Source organism: Elaeis guineensis, chromosome 14, assembly GCF_000442705.2.
Source record: "Elaeis guineensis isolate ETL-2024a chromosome 14, EG11, whole genome shotgun sequence".
Taxonomy (NCBI): domain Eukaryota; kingdom Viridiplantae; phylum Streptophyta; class Magnoliopsida; order Arecales; family Arecaceae; genus Elaeis; species Elaeis guineensis.
The window spans coordinates 36,272,273-36,295,721 of NC_026006.2; the positions used below are offsets into that span (position 1 = coordinate 36,272,273).

The following is a 23,449-nucleotide window of genomic DNA, read 5'->3' on the forward strand; positions in this document are numbered from 1 at the left end:
ACCTTGATGCATTCCATCTTCTCTATTTGTCCTCCATCTCTTTTGTGTGGCATTTCTAGAAGTATATCATACATACATGAGATGAGCAAACGGTAATATTGAATGTTGCTCAAAAACAATGACCTACCACCCAAAAAGATTGCAGCAGCAAATATGGCGCCTTTGAATATCTCTCAAAAATTACTGTTTTTAACTAATTTAGTAGGTTCAGATATAAGTGAAATCTAAGTTTATCGACTCATTTTCAACCATAGGCCTAGTCCACCAAGTCAGGAGGAGTTAACAATTATTAAAATCTTGGTAAACCAGCATAGAATGGCTTAATTGTCTTGGATTGCAACTTCCTCAGCAAGGAGTCAACGCAAGCACAAAACTTGACATAATTGAAAAATTCCCTTTGCAAGAAATAGAAGTTCTGACCATCAAGGGCCCCTCTCTCTGACCTTTTTCCGAATTGTAAACTTTATAATGCTTCATTTAGTCCCCAGTTCTCATGATATGGTGCTTTTTATTCATATAAGAAGTTGATAATGGTTACTATTTTACACTTGTGTTTATAGCTTTGAATCATATAGCCTTTTATTGTTCTTTGTACTTTTCAGGCTAAGGAGAACACAGACAACCAGCAGGCCTTATAAGCAAGATGCAGGAGTACGTCGGTCATTCTTGAAACTGTCATGCAATCGAAGTCAGCTCAGATAATGTGCCAGACTGCAGAGAGCAAAATGTTTTGCAGCAAAGAGACCGAAGACCTCCCCCTGTTTATTTTAGAACTACCATGTCCTATTGATCACAACAACTTTAAAAAAAGTATCTTCCATTACCTGGGAAACCTGTGAGATTTTTCAAGACATAGGTAGCCGTCATCAATCATTAACTAATGATACATGAGAAATGGCACCTCCAATTCCAAAGAGACTGTATTTTTATCGAGTTACATTATAAAATAATAAAAAAAAGAAGTGGATGAGTCATAGCTAACCATGCCGGGCACATGTGATAATGGAGAGCAAGAGCAAAAGCATCAGTGGGTGTTATCAAATGAGTGAGGGACACTGATGTTTATGGCGCACTCTAGTAACAGACTCCCAATATCAGAGGGGTGCACTTCTTAATTTGCTTTCATGCAAGCAATAGTTTAGCCAATTAGGATATACTTATAATCAGATGTATGTAAAAATAGAGCAATCAAGAGGTTCAGGTTCCAGAAATTCATATTATACTAATGAAAAAAGAGAGTAAAGATAGTCCCGAGGCCAAGTGACAGGTTCCAGAAATTTGTATTATAGCCATAGAGATGACCCTAATGAATTCCACTACTATTTATGCAGGTTTCGTTGTGGCCCCATTTGGTGGTTTTAGTTTCAGGGTATTTCTGCTTCTCATTTATTCACTTTGCCACTTAAAATAATAATAATAATAATAACTTGCAGCCTTTAAAGTTCTCAATCTCAAAACTGAATCCTATATCCATACCATCTTATTATAACATCAATACAGATTATAATATCAGTATACACGATACAACACGAGATGATGAAAGACACTAAATATTGGTCTGACACAAAACTACGCACCAATTCAATACCAATACGATATCCTCAGTACAGTATGATATCAACCAATATCATAAATCTTAATTTGACATATGGTCGGAGAAAAAAGAAGCCGAGTATTTGATGCCGATATGCTGTTTACTCACATGAAACAAGCCCCCAAATCTAGTATGGAAAGGTCCAACCACGCTTTCTTGACCTTGACCACCATCTATAAAACATGAGAGGTAAAAGAAAGGAGCACCATAACATTGGTCAAGTATAGGCAAAGTAAAAGAAATATTTTGCTAGATGGATTTTGTTGGTGTCCATCCATGAGTTCCGATCAGACCCGGATGCTCGTTTGATGCAGGTAAACGTATTTGGTTATGGGAAACTAAAAAACATATCCAATTGGCCTATATATCTACTCTCAGTAGTTCAATTGACTGTAGGGTTTCATTAATATGAATTAGAAGCACCAAAATGTAGGTATGGTTCTACAAAAGCAGAGCATCACAGTGAGGTGAAACATTATTATGGTCCTCTTCAACACTTGAGGAGGTTAGAACCATGCACTGACAAACAAAAAGGCTTAAAACTGGAACTGCATCTCCTTTGTGTATCCCAAATCATCCAGGTGGGAAGCCATGGCCTTGTTCATGGGAGGTGGGCCACATCTCAGAATCTGCCAATCATCCAACAGAAGCTCAAGCTTTTAAAAACAAGGAAATTAGGAACTAATCAAGCACGAACATTAGATGATTTGATAGCTCTTGTAACCCTGGTTACAACTGCATATGTGCTCTTACTTGTCCATAAGAATATATTAAAACAAAATACCTGGATGCCAGGTGCTGGTGCAGGACAATGAGCTTGAATCATTTCCTTTGAAACAAAACCAACGCCACCATTCCATTGATCAGGGGGCTGATAAATTAGCAAACACAATCATCAACAGTCAGATAAAAATGTGTTCAATAAAAGGAGACAGAGACCCAAGACACAGGAAAAGGAAAAAGAAATTGAAACACTATAACAGAAACAACAGTTAACAAGCAAAGACAATTTAAGCTACTCATAAAACCATCTTCTGCGTTACTTCATACTAGCAGCAAATCAAGGCATATACAGAATTAGGTGAATAGTAGGCACAAAGCACATAATACAAACTTCCAGGGGAGATCAATCTGCAGGAGGTAGACCTGATTTAACACATGGTAGACTTTGAAGCGAGTTGGGTAGTTGCGGGCAAGGCCATCAAGTTCTTCCTGCATTTATTAGAAGTAAATAAAATCAACATGCTTCTGATAAAAGTAAAATACAGACATGTGCCAGTAACTAACCAACTCGTACTATTCAATAATTACAAAAATCTATCTCCACCTAGGAAAATTTAACCATAATAAGATTTTAAAATAAGATTGCAGCTTAGGTAATGCTACCTTCAGAAGGATATCTTCATAAGTGACATTCGCATAGATAAGATAAACCTCAGTTTTGTCGTTTGAATTTTCCATTATTGCTCTTGTAACCTGGGATTTATGAGGAATGAGGAATACAATTAAAATGGTGTAAGTTGTCTAGGTCTACTGATACCATAAAGACATGCAATTCAAGCCAATTTACCTGAAACATTGGAGTTATACCAGATCCTCCAGCTATCATTCCAAATGCTCTGACTTGCCCTGGTTGGTATGTAAAACGCCCCTAGAAGCATAGAAGGTACTATATATTATCTGATACAATTTTAACCATGTAAAAAATGCAGGTATAGAGGCATTAACTAGGCAATTTCTTTTAGAAGACAGCATCAGGACCACTTCATTCAAAAGCATGATCACCCAAGTATGCCAAACACTCAATGATGCTAGAGTAACATCTGATTTATGCATGACTAGAAGAGAATACAATCCAGACAGAAAAATAGACATAAGCGTTAACATGTCCTTTCAACAGAACAATATAAATGGTAAGTGCCAAAAATTTGCTCCCTGTCGTATGAGCTTAAATCAGGTCCACAATAACATTTTCCTTTCCATCAGTTAGTCCTTCAAACACTCCAGCAGACCCCACATTACCCAAAGTTGCCTTTGCTATGAAATCAGTACCAATATCCAAATGGCTGGTGTTAGGTTTAGAGCTTGCCTTGATCATTTATACTCCCATCCATTAAGCAGACCTCAGATAAATGAGATAAAGCTCTTGGTGGTTTTAGGATAAGTATAAACAGTTGTGCTGAAACGAAACCAGCATTTCATTCTCATTATTAGTAGAGGCGATTTTGGAGCTGTGCCCAAGCTCTGCTGCTTGGGTTAATATTTGTGACTCAAAGACAAAACAGCATTCTATATCAACTCTTGCCCTCTTCCTTCCTATTCTGGACTCATTCACCTTGAAGGGTCAAAACACAGCTCTATGAGCTTAAATAGCATACCCCATTGACCACCCTATCAGAGAATTAAATTTCAAGATTTTATGGCAAGCCTCTTTCTTGTCTAAAGATCCTGTAACCAAAATTTAGCACCAAATCAAATTTCAGAATAGTCACAAAATGTTCCCTAAATTTGACAGACAGGAAGTGCACCTCCTGACCACATAAAATCTGGCATGGCCCAGGCAGGAGCATTGCATCATGACATGAAATAACTACTCATTATGACTTCCCACAAACCATTTATGCCATGCAATGAAGACCACACCTTTCGCAAAAGAGGTTATCGAGCTTAGCAGCTTGCCAGAATTGAATACAATGTCATTAATATCTATTTTAAGAAATATTTTCCAATGAATCATTCATTTTTTGTGGGCTATTCTGACACATACAGGGGAATTTTCTGCTAAATTCTTTTTAGTGCATTATCATTACTTATCATAGATCAGAAAATACTAGTCAGCACTTTATACAAAATTTTCGTGCATGAATTGAAGAATGCCATGAATAAAAATAATTATATAAAAGGAAGAGAACCATGCCCACACAAGCCACCAAGGAACTCACACTTTTAGCTGCTCTTAGGATTTGGATCTGCATAGATCCAACCTGAATTTAACTAGTCACAAACTCACCATCCTATCCAAATAGAATAACAGAATTAACCAGTACTTGCTTGCTACACAATCACCACAAGGAAAATAATCATTCAAAATAAATGCATGTGGATTTTATGGTAGTTAATATTTATGGGTACAGCAGCTTGACTGAAGCAAAAGCATGTTGCACTTCATTGTTACCTAATATAAAGTGAATGATAACAAATCAATTTTTTCCTTTATGCCTTCATAAATCAGCCACTTTAGGTGGGTAGCACTAGGTAAAAGTTTTAAAAAAAAAAATAATAATAATAATTTGCCTATAAAGTGGCAGAAAACTGTTCAGCATTAGGAGCAATCCAAAAGACAATACTATGAAAGAATCCACTGAATACCATCTCAAGGTGCAAACAAGGGTAGGACATGGTCGGAGAGTACTTGAGGTAGAACTTTCTGATTCATTTGAAAAGAGCTATTGAATGTCATCTGACATTAAGAAGTCTCATGCAAGGCTTATATAATTGTTTAATTCCTTTACTGGCAGGAGGAAAAAGAGGGAAAAACCAGATGAGCTCAAAAGAAAAATTGCTGAATTTGATTGCAGAATGGAGATGATGGTTTATGATGAAGTTAAAAACAAAAAAAAAGGAAAAAAAAAGAAACAACTAGTGAGATTAAAAATTTTTTGAAAATGAAAAACTTCGAAGTGTCAAAGATGAAGAAGTGTGACATTTATAAATGATAAAAGGGTTTGCTATGGTGCTTCCATGAAATCCGTACCATCTTTTTATTTTCTTGGTTAATACGGACCATTCATTTATTTATGGACTATCGAGATGTCCGTTTTGAAGACAGGCTATAGTGTTGGGTTCCGGTGGCACAGCGGAAGGGTTAGGTATTTAAAATTTTCATTCAAAACACCCAATGCACCGGAAGCCCTAATGCCCAGAAACTCTTGACTATAATAATCAAAGCATAATAAATATAAATTAAGATAAGAAGAATACCTGTAGCGCTAATCTCAATTTCCACAAGGCGTCCAAGTGTCCACCCTCCAATGGTGATCCACACAGAAATTGGACCAAAGACAGCGCTCCTTCTTCACCTTGCTTCAAGAGTTTTAACCCCTAGAACTCGACTAGCCTCGTACTGATCAAGTTTCTTCAAAAACCTGACCTCACCCTCTTAGAACCTCCTCTGGACTTCTGATTCTCCTTCTTTAGGACCTTTACAACCCTTGTTAAGATCAGATAAGGCTTTGTGTTAAATCCCAAAGCCTTGTCCTGAAACTAAGATAGGTTGTAAAAAAGAAAGGAGAGCAACGGGAGAGAAATTGAAAACCCCTCTTAGATTCATAGGATACCCAACGCCCCGGCCTATTTATAGCCACCAGAGGGATGCCAAAAGAGAGGGACATGCCTTATCCAAAAGGCATATATGATCTGATTATCAGAGATAAGAGTTCCTTCAAACAGGACTCTTATCCATGATACGTCGATCAGCACCCTGGTCTGCGCGCTTGCAACCAAAGAAGGGATGTTTTCACATCCCTTCTCAAATCAGAAAAATTCTCAAAAATCCACGTGGATTGGGGATTCAATCTAGATTCCAGAAAATCAAAAATGATGATAAAATTCTCATGGAAAGATGCTATCCTCGCACCTCTTCACACAAGTGCTGATCACCGCGCACGCAGACATCAGGACGAACTTATGGCGTCCGTTTGGCATCCAGATAAGTCTGAAAAAATTCCAAAAAAATTATCAAAAATATCTTATCAAATGTAGAACGTTATCACCAAACATCGTTCCAATCTGAAAGCATTTGATAGGGAGAAGGACTCTCCAAATCGCGGAGAGACACGACGCTTCTGTGCGCACGCGCGAGACATCCTTCTTTTTTCAATTTTTTCTCTTCCCCAAAAATTCCAGAAAAAATATATCTCATGCTTTGAGATGTGTACCAGAGGATAGAGGATGATATGAGCTACCACACATATTTTAATCCTATGAAAAAATAATATTTTTTCTTCTGCCCACGCCAACACTTGTACGCAGAACTTGTTTTGCACCAAGAGTCCACCACAACTTGGGCTCTTCATAATTGGTGTTAACATGGGATGTGGTACCCCAATTTGGGCTGCCTCCAGGTGACATAACCTGACCCAAATGTCTACCAAATTGGGCTAGCTAATTAGCAAGGGATGGGACCAAATTGATCTCCAAAAGAGCAAGGGTTCCCACACGTGCTAGCATGCTTACCGAAACCCTGATTGAATCCAAAATTCCAATCAACCTTTTTCAAAAGGATCCTTGGTCAATTTCTATGTGTGTGACCCATTGGGTTCCACATCTAACCGATAGTAGATCCGGATATAAGTTGACCAAATTTGATTAGATTTCAATCTAATCGATTTAAGTCCAATCGAGCAAACCCGAGCTCAACAATTAGAAAAAATTGGCAATCGAATTCAATCAAAAACCTACAAGTCAAGATTGACATCTAGCAATGTATCATGACTACCCAAAAAATGTAGAATTTAATGAAAATACCAAATATATCCTTCAATGGCAAATTACCGTACAATTGAATCCTTCGATCATCCTTGCATCCTGAATATGTTCATGAGTATGGAATCATGTCAAACTCAAACACATATTCATATCGATTCTCAATTAACTAATGATGACTCCAATGAAGAAGCATTAGAAACTCTTTCTAATCTCCTTCCTGCTTTTGGCCAAAAGATTTTTCTGAGTCATCTAAAATTGAGAATACACAGGATGCGATCTCCTCTTACTAGGAGTGATCGATTCCATATTAACCTATTCACAACCTCATATACACTCCACCATATCCAGAACACCCTATACATGTCTTAATGACATGCCTGGGTATGAACCAAAATATGGGTTCATGTGCACAAGATTCCATAGTGGTTTCAGGTCTAAGAATCACTTGCACAACTTTCACTTAGAGAACCATCTTTGAAAAACAAATAAGACTTCCATAAGATATTCTCTTTCATCGAGTCAATTTAGTGGACTCGTTTCTCAAATGAGCACCCACATCCTTGTATTAGTGTCTCACACAAGTGGCTCGTGAGATCTGCCACCCTCTCCATTGAGCATATATAGGATGTACCAGTCTATCCGAAACATTGATCCTCGACTCAATGCGCCTACGATCAAGAATATTTAATATTAGAATTTTAGGTCTCACTAGCACGACCAATTCATGTCTCCTAAAATCATTATCCTAATCTTTGGGGTTCATCATAATCTTAGACATAATAAGATGCAGCTAATATAATGAATCAATGCCTCAAATAATAATAAATATCATTTCATGAGTTGAAAAATTATAAAGAAAGTCCCATCGCAACACACTTGTGATTGCCTTATGGGACACTTTTCTTTCAATCTCCCACTTATACTAAAATCAATCGCCTTTGCATCTCATACAATCATGATGATAATCATATAGCTGCTGTGGAATGGCCTTAGTGAATTGGTCTGCTGTATTGTTCTTTCTGTCTACTCATTTAAGGATAACATCTTGTCTCTAACAAGATGAAAACGTCTGAGGATGTGCTTGAATCTATAATGAGACCTAGATTCCTTATCTTGAATAACGGCTCCAGTGTTATCACTATAGAGTGACATCCATCTTTCAATTTTAGAAACGACTTTTAAATCCATGATGAGTTTCTTCATCCAGACAGCTTCCTTAATGGCTTCACTAGCAGCAATATACTCTGGCTCAGTAATTGAGTCAGCTACTATCTGCTGTTTGGAACTCTTCCAACTCACTGCCCCATCAATTAGGATAAACACATACCCTGATATTGACTTGCTATCATCTGCTTTCCAATGATCCTTCCTTAGATCAGCCTGAAATCTCCTAACTATGCCCAAAGCATAAGCTACATCAGGCTTGGTACATAGCATGAAATACATAATTGATCCCACAGCCGAAGCATAAGGGATTTCATTCATCCTTTTCCTTTCTTCTGGTGTCTTAAGACACATTTTTTTAGAAAGACGTATACCATAACTTACGGACAAGTAACCTTTCTTACTTGCCACAATATTAAATCTCTTTAATATGAGGTCTATATACCGTGACTGGGATAAGTCTAACATCCTTTTAGACTATCTCTAAAGATCTTTATACCCAGTATATAGGATGCTTCACCCTAGTTTTTTATGGAAAACTTATTTGATAGCCAAATTTTGACCGATTACATCATTGGGATATCATTCCCAATGAGTAGTATGTCACTGACATACAGAACCAACAATAACACTCCCACTTGTCTTCTTATATATACATGGTTCATCCGTATTTTTGATAAAGCCAAACTCTCTGACGATCATATCAAATCAGATGTTTCAGCTCCTCGAAACCTACTTCGATCTATAGATATATCTCATTAGCTTGCATACTTGATTTGCTCTCCCACTTGAGACAAATCCCTCTAGCTAAGTCATATAGACCTCTTCCTCTAAATTATTATTAAAAAAAATGGTCTTGACATCGATCTGTCAGATTTCATAATCGTAGTATGCCGCTATTACAAGCAAAATTCGGACGGACTTGAGCATAGCCACTGGTGAGAAGGTTTCATCATAGTCAATTCCTTGCCTTTGACTGAAACCTTTCGCCACTAATCTAGCTTTGTAGGTTTCTACTTGGCCATCTACTCCGATCTTCCTTTAGAAGACCCACTTGCACCCTATTGGAGTCACACCCTCAGGTGCATCAACCAAGATCTACACTTAGTTGGTATTCATCGAGTCCATCTCAGATTTCATAGCTTCCAGTCATCTGCTTGAGTCTCTACTCATTACAGCTTCCAAATAGGTCAGTGAATCAACATTCTGAATGATATTGATCGAATTATCATTCTCAATGATAAAATTATATCTCAGAGATGCTTGACGCACTCTATCTGACCTTCGGAGAGGTGTGTACAGTGGATGTACCTCATCCTTGAGTACTTTTGATTGAAGATCTTCTTGTGGTCCAACCACTGGTATTTCTGGATCGGTTTGTAGATCATGACCTTTCATAAATTCAATATTTCTCCCACTGTCTCCTTGGATAAATTCATGTTTCAAGAAAGTGGCATGCCTACTAACAAACACCTTTTGTTCAGTAGGATGATTGAAATAATATCCATTAATTTCATTAAGATACTCTACAAACCTACACTTGTCTAATCTAGCACTAAGCTTATATCCAAAAAATATTTTTGACATAAGTAGGACAGCCCTAAGTCTTAAGATATTTAAGATTAGACTTCCATTCCATATCTCATATGGAGTGCTTGCAACAGACTTTGAAGGCATTCTGTTTAATATATATGTGGCAGTCTCTAGGACATTATCCCTAGAAAGATATTAGGAGATCAATAAAGTATATCATGGACCGCATCATATCCATCATAATATGATTTCTCCTTTCTGCTACACCATTTAACTGAGGCATATTAGGAGGGATTCATTCAGAGAGAATACCTTTACTTTTAAGATGATCAAGAAATTCAATAAGTATTCTCCTCCTCGATCAGATCGAAGAAGCTTGATATTTTTTTCAGTTTATTTCTCGACCATACCTTGGTACTCCTTGAACTTATCAAATACTTCGAATTTATGTTTCATAAAATACATATCCGAACCTTAATAAATCATCTGTAAAGATAGGAGTATCTTCTTCTGGCCTGAGTTGTTATTGGTCTATATACATCTATATGTACTAGAAGTAACAACTCACTTGTCCTCTCTCCATATCCAGAAAATGGAGTCTTGATCATCTTACCCATGAGACAAGATTTATAAGTTCCCAATGATTCATAATCATTTGGATCAAAGAATTCTTCTTTGTATAACTTGTTTATCCTTGACTCACTAATATGACCAAGACGACAAAACCAGAGATATGTGACATTCACATTTTCTTTTTTTTATATTTCTTTCAATATGAAAAAATTTTTCATTGAGTGCAAGAATTAAAAGATTGTTATCAATATAACCACTGCCATAAAATTCATTAAAAAAAAATGAAACATCCATTTTCCATTAGCTTTATTTCATAACCTTATTTTAATAACAAAGGTATAGAAATAATATTTCTAATAACTTTTGGTATGTAATAACAGTCTTTTAATTCTAAAATTTTATCCGAAGGTAAATTAAGCATACAGGTTCCCACAGCCTCTGCGCTAATAGACTCTCCACTTATGCCATAAAGCTCGAGGTTACTTCTTTTCAAATCTTTGATATTTTGTAGTTGCAGTAACGAACTACAAAAGTGCGATCCACAGGTGATATCCAATACCCAAATATCAGAGTCTGAATCACTCAATGAAAAATAGATCTGTATCATATACACACCTTTTAGTGTTACACTTGCACCCTACTTCAATCTTACAAGATTATTCTTGCAATTATACTCTCAATTTTTAAATTTGTCATAAATAATATCCATACGGACATCATTACCTTCTCATTATTACTGACCGATCTAGTATCAGAAATATCCAGAACATCGAAGTTTTTTTTCGATATAAATCTAATTTGTTAGTTCCTCAATCAATCCACATAGTTGTATCAGTCAACATAGTTTTATCTATGATATCATGGGGTGAAAATAAAAAAGCCATAATGTAAACTTAAATCTATATAAAAATAATAGTATAAGCAGACCACTCATGTTTGACATGTATAACTAGATGAGGACTTTTAAACTAGTTATGTCTCCCACTATTTTATCGGATACCATAGCCCTCTCCTATGGTAAACGAGATATATTTTATCTTAGTGGGATTAAGATCCTAATTCCTCATAATGATCTTGTGTTAACACAACAAACCCTTATGAATTCATAAGTAAGAAACTCTTTCCAATTACATCTCATGCAATTCTCAATATTTTATCTTAGCTTCTAAAACATTATTAACCTTGTGTTAACACAACAAGCTATAATATTTTAGTTCAGTAAGATCCTTCATTTCAATACAGTCAAAATCAAATATAACTGCCCTTATGTTAGCACAACAAAGCAGTATATCCAAAATTGCCGTAAACATCTTTTATGCATCAGGATTATATTATATTAATCCTTATGACAAGCCTTATGGTAATACAACAAACTAGCCATAATTCATTATGTAACATTAACCTAGCATGAAGGAAGGCCCTTAGTAGTGTTTAAAACACTAAACTACCTTCATTCAAGATTCGAACTAATCCAATTGGCCAGAAAAATGTTAAGATTGGTGGGGTCCCCCCATTGCTTTTCTTAGACACCAATAAAATTGGTCAGATCAGCAACGGAACTAATTAAATAACCACCGCACTTGAAACACTCCTTAGACACCAATTGATTAATCGATTCAAAAAAATAGGTCAGCTTTTAGTTCACAACACTACGACTTAATATGATTTTTACAAGGGCTTTAATGGTCTCAAACACATCCTAATTCAATTTATCACAAGAATGCACTATAATAGTTGTATCTTAATAATCATAACAACTAATTATGGCATCTTATCATATCTCTAAGATATGGAAGCAAAATCATACAATATGATTATAACTAAACATCTCAAGCACATCATATATGCATGAAGTTCTAATAACATGCATGAATATATAACTCTTTTTTCGCAGTTCTTCTTCTTGAAACATCACAGTGGCACCCCTACACGCCATAAGAGTACCCTATTGAATAGGAAGAGAGGATCTCTGAACCCTACTTACTCTTATGACCGGACGGCCTGATGATGAACTCCAATTAGAGTACTAAGCTACTAAGAAAATTTTACACATACATCATGCATTTTATATTTAAAACATATCTCTAAGACATGATAGGATTTGGATGTTCAATCGGGTTCAACCCTTGACCCGACTTGAATCAAACCAAAAATTCATGCTTGATCACAATCAAGATAATAATTTAATCTTTGATTACATAAATCAAGATAGGCTCTAATACCACTGTTGGATTCCAGTGGCACAGCAGAAAGATTAGGTATTTAAAATTTTCATTCAAAACACCCAATGCACCGGAAGTCCTAATGCCCAGAAACTCTTGACTATAATAATCAAGCATAATAAATATAAATTAAGATAAGAAGAATACCTGTAGCGCTAATCCCAATTTTTACAAGATGTCCAAGTGTCCGCCCTCCAATGGTGATCTACATGAAAATTGAACCAAAGACAGCGCTCTTTCTTCACCTTGCTTCAAGAGTTCTAGTTCCTAAAACTCGACTAGCCTCGTACCGGTCAAGTTTCTTCAAGAACCTGACCTCACCCTCATAGAACCTCCTTTGGACTTCTGATTCTCCTTCTTTAGGACCCTTACAACCCTTGTTAGGATCAAATAAGGCTTTGTCTTAAATCCCAAAGCCTTGTCCTAAAACTAAGATAGGTTGTAAGAAAAAAAAAAGAGAGCAACTGGAGAGAAATTAAAAACCCCTCTTAGATTCATCGAATACCCAGCGCCCCGGCCTATTTATAGCCACCAGAGGGACGTCAAAAGAGAGGGATATGCTTTATCCAAAAGGCATATCTGATCTGATTATCAGAGATAAAAGTTCTTTCAAGCATAAGGACTCTTATCCATGATACGTCGATCAGCACCCTGGTCTGCGCGCGTGCAACCAAAGAAAGGATGTTTTCACATCCCTTCTCAAATCAAAAAAATCCTCAAAAATCTACGTGGATTGAGGATTCAATCTAGATTCCAGAAAATCAAAAATGATAATAAAATTCTCATCGAAGGATGCTATCCTCACACCTCTTCACACGAGTGCTGATCACCGCATGCGCAGACATCAGGATGAACTTATGGCGTCTGTTTGGCATCCAGATAAATCTGAAAAAATTCCAAAAAAATTATCAAAAATATATTATCAAATGTAGAACGTTATCAACAAACATTGTTCCAATTTGAAAGCATTTGATAGAGAGGACTCTCCAAATCGCGGAGAGAGAGACACGACGCTTCTGCGTGCATGCGAGACATCCTTCTTTTTCCAATTTTTTCTCTTCCCCAAAAATTTCAGAAAAAATATATCTCATGCTTTGAGATATGTACCAGAGGATAGAGGGTGATATGAGCTACCACACATATTTTAATCCCATGAAAAAATAATATTTTTTCTTCTGCCTATGCCAACACTTGTACGCAGAACCTGTTTTGCACCACAACTTGGACTCTTCATAATTGGTGTTAACATGGGATGTGATGCCCCAATTTGGGCTGCTTCCAGGTGATATGATCTGACCCAAATGTCTACCAAATTGGACTAGCTAATTAGCAAGGGATGGGACCAAATTGGTCTCCAAAGGAGCAAGGGTTTCCACACGTGCTAGCATGCTTACCGAAACCCCGATTGAATCCAAAATTCCAATCGACCTTTTTCAAAAGGATCCTTGGCCAATTTCTATATGTGTGTGACCCATTGGATTCTACATCTAGCCGGCAGTAGGTCCGGATATAAGTTGACCAAATTTGATTAGATTTCAATCTAATCGATTTAGGTCCAATCGAGGTAACCCGAGCTCAACAATTAGAATCCTTTCTAATTGGCAATCGAATTCAATCAAAAACTTACAAGTCAAGATTGACATCTAGCAATATATCATGACTACCCAGAAGATGTGGAATTTGATGAAAATACCAAATATACCCTTCAGTGATAAATTATCGTACAATTGAATCCTTCGATCATCCTTGCATCCTGAATATGTTCATGAGTATGGAATCATGTCAAACTCAAACACATATTCATATCGATTCTCAATTAACCAATGATGACTCCAATGAAGAAGCATTAGAAACTCTTTTTAATCTCCTTCCTGCTTTTGGCCAAAAGACTTTTCTGAGTCATCTAGGATTGAGAATACATAGGATGCGATCTCCTCTTACTAGGAGTGATCAATTCCATAATGACCTACTCACAACCTTCATATACACTCCACCATATCCAGAATACCCCATACATGTCTTAATGCCATGCCTAGGTATGAACCAAAATATGAGTTCATGTGCACAAGATTCCATGGTGATTTCAGGTCTAAGGATCACTTGCACAACTTTCACTTAGAGAACCATCTTTGACATACAAATAAAGCTTCCATAAGATGTTCTCTTTCATCGAGTCAATTCAGTAGACTCATTTCTCAAAGATGACCCATTGGATTCCACATCTAGCCGGCAGTAGGTCCGGATATAAGTTGATCAAATTTGATTAGATTTCAATCTAATCGATTTAGGTCAAATCGAGGTAACCCGAGCTCAACAATTAGAATCCTTTCTAATTGACAATCGAATTCAATCAAAAACTTATAAATCAAGATTGACATCTAACAATATATCATGACTACCCAGAAGATGTGGAATTTGATGAAAATACTAAATATACCCTTCAGTGGCAAATTATCGTGCAATTGAATCCTTCGATCATCCTTGCACCCTGAATATGTTCATGAGTATGGAATCATGTCAAACTCAAACACATATTCATATCGATTCTCAATTAACCAATGATGACTCCAATGAAGAAGCATTAGAAACTCTTTTTAATCTCCTTCCTGCTTTTGGCCAAAAGACTTTTCTGAGTCATCTAGGATTGAGAATACATAGGATGCGATCTCTTCTTACTAGAAGTGATCGATTCCATATTGACCTACTTACAACCTTCATATACACTCCACCATATCCAGAATACCCCATACATGTCTTAATGTCATGTCTGGGTATGAACCAAAATATGGGTTCATATGCACAAGATTCCATGGTGATTTCAGGTCTAAGGATCACTTGCACAACTTTCACTTAGAGAACCATCTTTGACATGCAAATAAAGCTTCCATAAGATGTTCTTTTTCATCGAGTCAATTCAGTAGACTCATTTCTCAAATGAGCATCCATATCCTTGTATTATTGTCTCGCACAAGTGGCTAGTGAGATCTACCACTCTCTCCATTGAGCATACATAGGATGTACCAGTCTATCTGGAACATTGATCCCCGACTCAATGCTCCTATGACCAAAAATATTTAATATTAGGACTTTAGGATTTTAGATCTTACTAGCATGATCAATTCATGTCTCTTAAAATCATTATCCTAATCTTTGGGGTTCATCATAATTTTGACATAATAAGATGCAGCTAATATGATGAATCAATGCCTCAAATAATAATAAATATTATTTCATGAGTTGAAAATTTGTAAAGAAAGTCCCATCGCAATACACTTGCGATTGACTTATAGGGCACTTTTCTTTCATGTAGCCGGTACGAAGGAAAGTACCAAATGACAAATATTATAATTAAAGTTAAGGAAGAAGAACATTTCAGTTTGTACGCTCTGTACACCACTCTTCTTTTGGTCTGCCACATGTCCAACACCCATACTCTAACTCAAATTGTCCCTCTCTCTCATCTCCATCTAGCATCATTCCAAACACCCACGATGGCAACCTCTCTTTGCTGACGTGACATTCTCAACATCCCCGATGGAACCATCACTTGGAACATTTTTCTTTCCAACAGTGTAATCACCATTCCCTACCATTCGACAACACTATCATCAATGTCTTTGCCATTGCCGAGGCTGGGTTCTTCATCTTCACCTCCTCCACCAATGGCAAGCCCCAGGGTTTCACCATATCGACATCATTCCCTAGGCTGCCATTGTTAGTGCCAGCTCTACGTAATCAACACTTCCCTACTGACATCAAGCTCGGTGATGGTCGAATACTCACTGTTAGCATCTATGACAGCCCTGTCCTCACCTTTGGTACTGGTTCTTCCTCCCTCTAACTCGAGATCTCCCTCAACCCTGAGTCTATCCATAGCAAGATTGTCAGTCATGACCATCACACCAACTCCCATGCAGCCAAGGGTGATACTATCCATAAGGCCATTAGTGTCGAGATGAACCTAACCAATGGCCGCATCCTCCAAGGTGGCAACATGGAGTAGGCACTGGCCTGGGAAAGATAGTAGAGAGGAAAAAATAAAATAATACTGTTGTGGTTGCGATCCTTGGGCTGTAGCTGGTATGCTTGCGGCTGCCGGACCTCACAGTGGGCGCCAATATTGCAGTCAAAAACTCATGGCTTGACACGTGAGATATTGTCCACTCTGGTCCATAGGCCTCATAATTTTGTCCTTCAAAAGACGCCTCACATGGGAAGGATGGTACCCTCCTATATAAGCCAGAGTCTCCATTGACTCACAACCAATGTGGGACTAATAAAGCCCCCCACTCTACACCACAACAAATACTAAAACAACCATTTGCAACTTGTTACCTATCAAATTCTTACAGTACCATCTAGAAACCAACCATAGTGATTCATTCTAGCATCTATCAAAATATAATATACATGAACCATAGGAAACCCATCACAAAAATATTGTCATTCATAATTGGTGAGTTTTGCTCCAAAATATGAATGGTCAACATCTGTGCTCCAACTTAAGAGCGGACTAAGGATTGTATTACAAATAATATGGTACTTCACATACATGTAAAAAGACTGGCTTCATACAAGTTTACATTCAAAACTACACTAAATCAGTAGATACATGCCATTCTGTTATTCTCTTGTCCAAACTTACATTCATCTTTGCCATCTTCTTTCTTCCCTCAGATGTCTCTATTTTAATATTTTTTCTTGATTTCTTAAGCTCTAAGCATAATTATATATACTACAAAAGAAACTAGTTTGGGAGTTAATAGCAGCAGAAGCTAGCAAACCAAAAAGAAATCCCCCCGCCCCTCCGAAAAAAAAAAAAAAAAAAAGAATCACATAAAATAGAAAGAGGGAGAGGGAGGCAGAGTAGAATTTTGTTTTCAAATTTACATCTCCCTCCCTCATCTCTTTTCCTTGTCATTCCCCCCTTCAGCATCAGCATTACGACCATGAACCCCCACCCCCCCCCCCCCTTCTCTCTCTCTCATATGCAATAGTACCACTTTCCATATTTAAACATCCCAATAATCTACATGGATGATATCAGATGTGCATGAAACTACTTTTCAAAACACTGGTTTTATTTAAAAAGTGGTATAAGATAAAACTGAGTAAATAGTGAGCAGCAGAAAACAAAACCAGAAATGGAAACAGAAAGAGAGGTGACAACAGACTTATTGGCAAACTGTTCAGAGATATTTCCCTACGTTTTCAAAAGGCATAAATCGTATGTAGGAAGTTCTGGTACCATACAATGCCTTAACAGTATCTGGACACTTGAAAATTCATAATAACAAGCAAAAAAAAATGGAAAGACTTGGTGAAGTTTAGAAATAATGCAAATATAATGCATGTGAATTTAGATAGAAATGGTATACACATTTAGTAATCATTTCAAACAAATGAACTGGTTTCCTTTCTCAAGGACACCTCTGGCAATAGGGCAACTAATTTCACAAATCGGGACTTAGCAGCCGTAATCTTCTATCTACTTTAAGGAACCTGCACTAGAATCATTTGATCTCAAACCTACACCTGCTTTCTAAGCGATACCTACTAAAAGTGTTTCTAAAATATCCACTTCCTGTACCTAGACTCACACCTGCTCGCACACCCACTCCCAATTCTGGCAGCTAAAAACTGGGTAGTATATCTTTGCAAAAAAGTTAGTGTATACTCATGCATATACACCTATATACACATCTGTTTATGCATATTACAATAACAAAAACATATACACAAATACATACAGTTATAAATATCTATATATGTCCATATGAATGCCACATGATTTATGTGTCAAGCTTTTGTTTCAAACATTTTTTTAGCAAAATAATGTAGTGACTGAAGATATAGATATCCAAAAGTCTTGAGCCTATTGATTTGAATTTGACCAAGATTTATATTGTGGCCCATATTTTGGCTGACATATTGGTTCGAATCGGTATTAAGCAGACATTCGAATAATATAATTTATATCTAGGCCATCACTACATTTGCTGATATAAACCAATATAATCCAAATATGCAGGCCAATATGATATGAAAATATAAGTTGAGATTTTGTAGTTTGTTTTTAAGAATTTTAAAATAATATATTAATTAGTAATTATTCAAATCAGCTGCTAAACATGGAAGTTAATCTAAACATAGAAATTAATCTGTGTTTTACTTTTAAGTAAAAATGTGATCATATACTCATGAAAAATTAACTTTAAATAAAACTGCTGATATGCATCAAAAATCAATAAGCTCATGAAGCCAATAGATGCCCAACATCGTTGCTTTCCTTCATTTAATTAATATGAAGGATATGAGATTAGAGAATCTATGACTTTGAAAAGATGAAGGGCAAATAAAGATGATCCAGTAGGAATTAAGAAAAGAACATGTTCCAAATGAATGCATTAACTAAAGGTATAAGGAGCAGTATCAAGTTTGAGAATAACTTATAAGAGGCAAGGAATTTTCCGGTGCTTGTGGGGCTCTATGCCCTTACAATGTAAATCCATCATAGCAAGCTTAGATTTGATAATCCGGAGAAGTCTTATTGTATCATAGTAGTTAATGATGTTATGCTGATTAAAGCATGGTTAAATGCCAATATTTTTTTTATAAAAAAATAGGCAATGAAGTTATAGGTTAGAACAAACAAGTATATTTAACTGGGATGAGCGTGAAGGTGTGCACATGTATGCATTCGCAGTATATATTAATAGTCAACAGACATATAAAAGCAAGAGCAGTGATTGTCATTATGTTAATTCTGTTACGATACAAAGGGAGAACAAACAAGGATGCAAGCTGTATAATTGCTGATCATGGATGGGTGAGCTGCTTATGTACACTTGATGCATCATAGGTTTATAAGGATTACATAGTATAGCCAACAATTGTCTAACATCTCGGTGGTCTTCAGGGGTTCTGTTTTGAAGTTTTCCTATAAGAAATATTTATAATGTGTAAAAGCAGAGGCCCATACAAGAAGATAAATTATGCAAATTTTGTGGCAATCCACTGCGAAAGAGTCATTACAATTGTCAACCATTGGTGTCACAAGAAAATGTTAATATAGGTTCCTCAAATGTATTTAAAGTCTTGGGTAATAAGAAAAGCACATGTGAGCAAGTGATTTGCTTCTGGAGATGACAAGCATTGACATGGATTTCTAGCATAATGGGGAAGCTTAATGCTAAACACTACAATTGTTGGATTGACCTAGAAAGAAATATAAGGTAAAAACAAAATGTCCTTCATAACAAATGCATTCATATAACAAAGACTTAAAGGAACACCAAGTGCAACAGACCAGAGCCCTCCTATCATAATTAGATGAAGTTGAATGTAACGGTGAATTAAGGATCAATGTTCATTCAAATTACATGCAAAGTTCTAAAATTCCTGGGTCCTTTCTCCATCAGAATGTGATAAATCAGTATTTACATAAGCTGCATGCAGATACAATATAAATCCATGCCATACACGCATTGAATATTTATATGAACTTTGAGATATGCAACCAGTCAAAACATATGCTACACCTTTTGCAACCATGTAACATCGTTGCACAAGCAATGAACTGAAAAGATAATGTAAGTATCACAGTAAAGCATCTGAGAAAATTTGTGCTGATGCAGAGCATGATAATGTTCCACAGTTTCATAAATAAAAGCAGTCTCCTTTTTTTTCCTCACTTAATCTACATTTAATGGTACAGAGCATTAGACCAAGAAAACACTCAATATCAGTTTACTTTTCTTATTTCTATTGTTTCTGGATATAGGTATTTGGAGCAATCATGTATTCTACATCATTTGCTCAAATATTTTAAATGAAATAGTTTCAGCATCTCCATTTTCCAGGGGAATCAATTAATTTTAATAAAAAGGAACTCCACCAAACAGAATGTTTTCAATGTAGTGAAACATCTGGTTGATACATGCATTCCCAGAAGAAAATAAGAATGAATACCTTAGGGCCCTTTACAGATAAGTAATCTCCAACTCGCATTTCACGGAAATGATGGGACATTCGCCCTTGAAGATACATCTACACAATAAGAGAAGTCCACTCTAGTGAATGCTGCTAGATGACTCTAGTATTGTTATTTGTAAGATGAATGGTAAAGAATTTGAAGCATGAATCTTTTATGGTTTATATTCAGAGAATAAGGGTGCCAAAGTTCAATTGGTATGTGCATACCTTTATAACAAGTTCAAAGTGACCAAGATCCGAGTCCAGAGTAGTTGGGGTATATGGTTTAATAACTTCTTCACCAAGACTGTCCTTTCCCCTGTCAGAATCAACGATAGAAAGTCACTCAATAAAATTCAAAATGTAATTGTGATGTTGGTGAAAACGGCAAGCATGTAACCAAGATGAACCAACCTGCAACTGATATGCTGTCCAATAGGAAGACCCAGCACAGAAGTAGGTGTAGGAAGAGCAAACCGAAACTTGGCCACATTATGACTCAGCTGCCTTTTTTCCACAAGTTTGAAATCCTTGAAGTTTTCAGGGTCCAAGCAACCTGTTGTAGTAAGAATAGCATCCCAATAAGCAAAGATTTCTCTATCATTTCCTTCCTAATAACCAATGACCATTAAAATTCACAAAAATAAAAATACAAAGCCTAATTTCCTCGTACTGTACAAGAGCTTAAATGTATGAATGATGGAATCTCAAGCAGACAACTAATCACCATCAAAACCTATGAAACTACAGAGAAGTGATCTACTTCAATAAGGTTCATTTAACAAATCTAAGACTTTCATCATTTTATTATAAAAAAAAATTAGAGCTGAACCGTTCATTGAGAAGAGGCATGATCTACTTGTTTTTCAAAAGCATCTGACTTGTTAAAATCTAAGATCTCACATGGTCATCCACCAAAACCTTGAACCAACGTTTAAGACAAGCCAGTCACAGCCATCCAATAAAAAAAAAAAGAAAAGAAAACAACAAGAGAGCGAGAGAGAAAAGTTGCAAATTTTGTCTACAATCAACGTTCGAAATACCAGGGTTTAAAGATCAAAATACAATCATTGAATGAATAAAATCCACCCACAAAGACATAAATCGGAAAAATCGCATTTTCTTTTGGAAAACCCACAGGTGAGGAGAAAAACGATAAAATATAAACTCATGAGGGGCCGCACCCTTTGGTTTCTTGGTGAGGTAGAGGTAGGCGGCGCCGGCGGCGACGGCCACAACGGCGACGGCGATCCCAACAATCTCGACACTATGGGACTGCAACGACTCCATCATTGAATCCTCCCCACCCACTTCTCCTCTCCTCTATATTTCTCCTTTCATTTTATAGTCGCTGTGAGAGCGTTGGGGTTTGGTGGAGGAGAGGAGAAGGGAAGGTGAGAAATAGACAATATTCTGGTCTCCGGGGTTGGTGTTTGGAATTTGAAGGCATCTCCCGGTGTCGCTCAGGTCGTAATATTTGCAGAGGGGACCGGAGAATTGTACTTTCTGATGTGCAGTGTAACTTTTGTGGTGGTAAGTGGTGGCTTTTGAGCGGGCCAAGCCAGTTTGTGTGGGACCCGAACTCTGTGGAGTCTCAGTTTCTGATGTGGCTGGTTGGTAGCTCTTGTGGTGCAAGATCTTCCGTGTGGATTCCGTCCGCCCACTGTAATGGTTAGTCAAACATGGGTGCGGCAAGACGGGTTTGCTTCCATGTGACACTAGCACGTATAATCTACGTTATGTATAGTATAAATATATTTTTTTATTACTGATAATTTTTAGAATATAATATAATAATATAATAAATTATAGTATATAAAAAATTATAATAATGAAATATCTATTGAGAAATAAAGAAACAAAGAAAATAGAGAAAGAACAATTTTTTTACTTCTAAACCTACACATTATTTATAGGAGATGTTTAATATATAAAATGATGACTTCAAAACCAACATTGATATGTATGGGAATGATAAGATCATGATATTTGATTGTACCTCAATAAACTTACTTAATAGTGATTCTAGTTAATCATCTCTATTCATAAAATCACCATCCAATTTAGTGATACTAAATTTGGTGGTGTGAAATTTAGAGACAAAAATGCTCTTAATCCAATACAAAAATATTTCTAAAAATATTGACCTCTGAAAAATAGTTCTAGATAGGAAGGATTTGATAAGCCCTAAAAATATTTTAAGATTTAAGATAATTATATCTCTACCCTCATAATTATTTATAAGAATATTTTTCTAAGTGTTTGTTGACTTAAATAATGTAACAATTTATTTTTTATATGTTTGCATTCATTTAGAGTGGTTTTGGAGTGAGAGCAGAATGGTCCAATAAGATTCCAAGCAAATCATTCTAAAAAAATAAATCTAAATTTTTTTATAAATATAAAAATGAATGTTTTAGAAAAAAATTGTGATTTTTTTTTTTTTTTTTTTGCCAAATCTCGTTGTTTGGCACCTAAGCCTAAATTTGAAGCCATCTCTCAATTTTAAGAATAAATATATAAATGAAAGAAAAGGTCAACCCGGATCAACTTTGCATTCAATTTACTAAATCCTTCTTGAGTTTGTAACTACGACCATTAAAAAAAGGTGACCTTGTTTCAAATTTGTATTCAATTAACTAAATCTTCCTTGAATTTTATAACTATAACTGTTTAGATGATTTTTTTAATATTCCTACTAGGGTTTAAATCCTCCTTGACTTGTTCAGGTCCATGATCAAACCTATTTAAATAATCATATAATACACTGTCGGGACACTCCATGTTGAGGGCCATGCACCAGAACCTCACGCCCATATCTCACGGATCCCACGACCTAGGCAATTGGGGTTCATCCTTACATAAGAATTATTCCTGTCACATCCCCGTTGAACTAATAAAT

The 23,449-nt window shown here is 36.3% G+C and overlaps 1 protein-coding gene across 1 annotated transcript; it reads right to left on the minus strand.

The window, feature by feature from the left end:
• Positions 1–1,972: 1,972 nt before the first annotated feature.
• On the minus strand, positions 1,973–21,996 carry LOC105057905 (NADH--cytochrome b5 reductase 1). The gene is made up of 9 exons (XM_010940624.2): positions 21,732–21,996; positions 20,962–21,103; positions 20,776–20,866; positions 20,545–20,622; positions 3,165–3,245; positions 2,981–3,070; positions 2,741–2,806; positions 2,379–2,465; positions 1,973–2,223 (listed from the first exon to the last, which is right to left on the minus strand). The coding sequence occupies exons 1-9, from the start codon at positions 21,838–21,840 to the stop codon at positions 2,131–2,133; spliced, it is 837 nt and encodes a 278-aa protein (XP_010938926.1). The 5' UTR covers positions 21,841–21,996; the 3' UTR covers positions 1,973–2,130.
• Positions 21,997–23,449: the final 1,453 nt, after the last annotated feature.

Coding starts and splice junctions, on each gene's coding strand:
- LOC105057905 (XM_010940624.2), bottom strand. CDS start 21,840: ATGATGGAGTCGTTGCAGTCCCATAGTGTCGAGATTGTTGGGATCGCC. Junction 20,867..20,961: donor GGACAGCATATCAGTTGCAG/GTTGGTTCATCT, acceptor TGATTCTGACAG/GGGAAAGGACAGTCTTGGTG. Junction 2,224..2,378: donor CACCAGCACCTGGCATCCAG/GTATTTTGTTTT, acceptor GATGATTGGCAG/ATTCTGAGATGTGGCCCACC.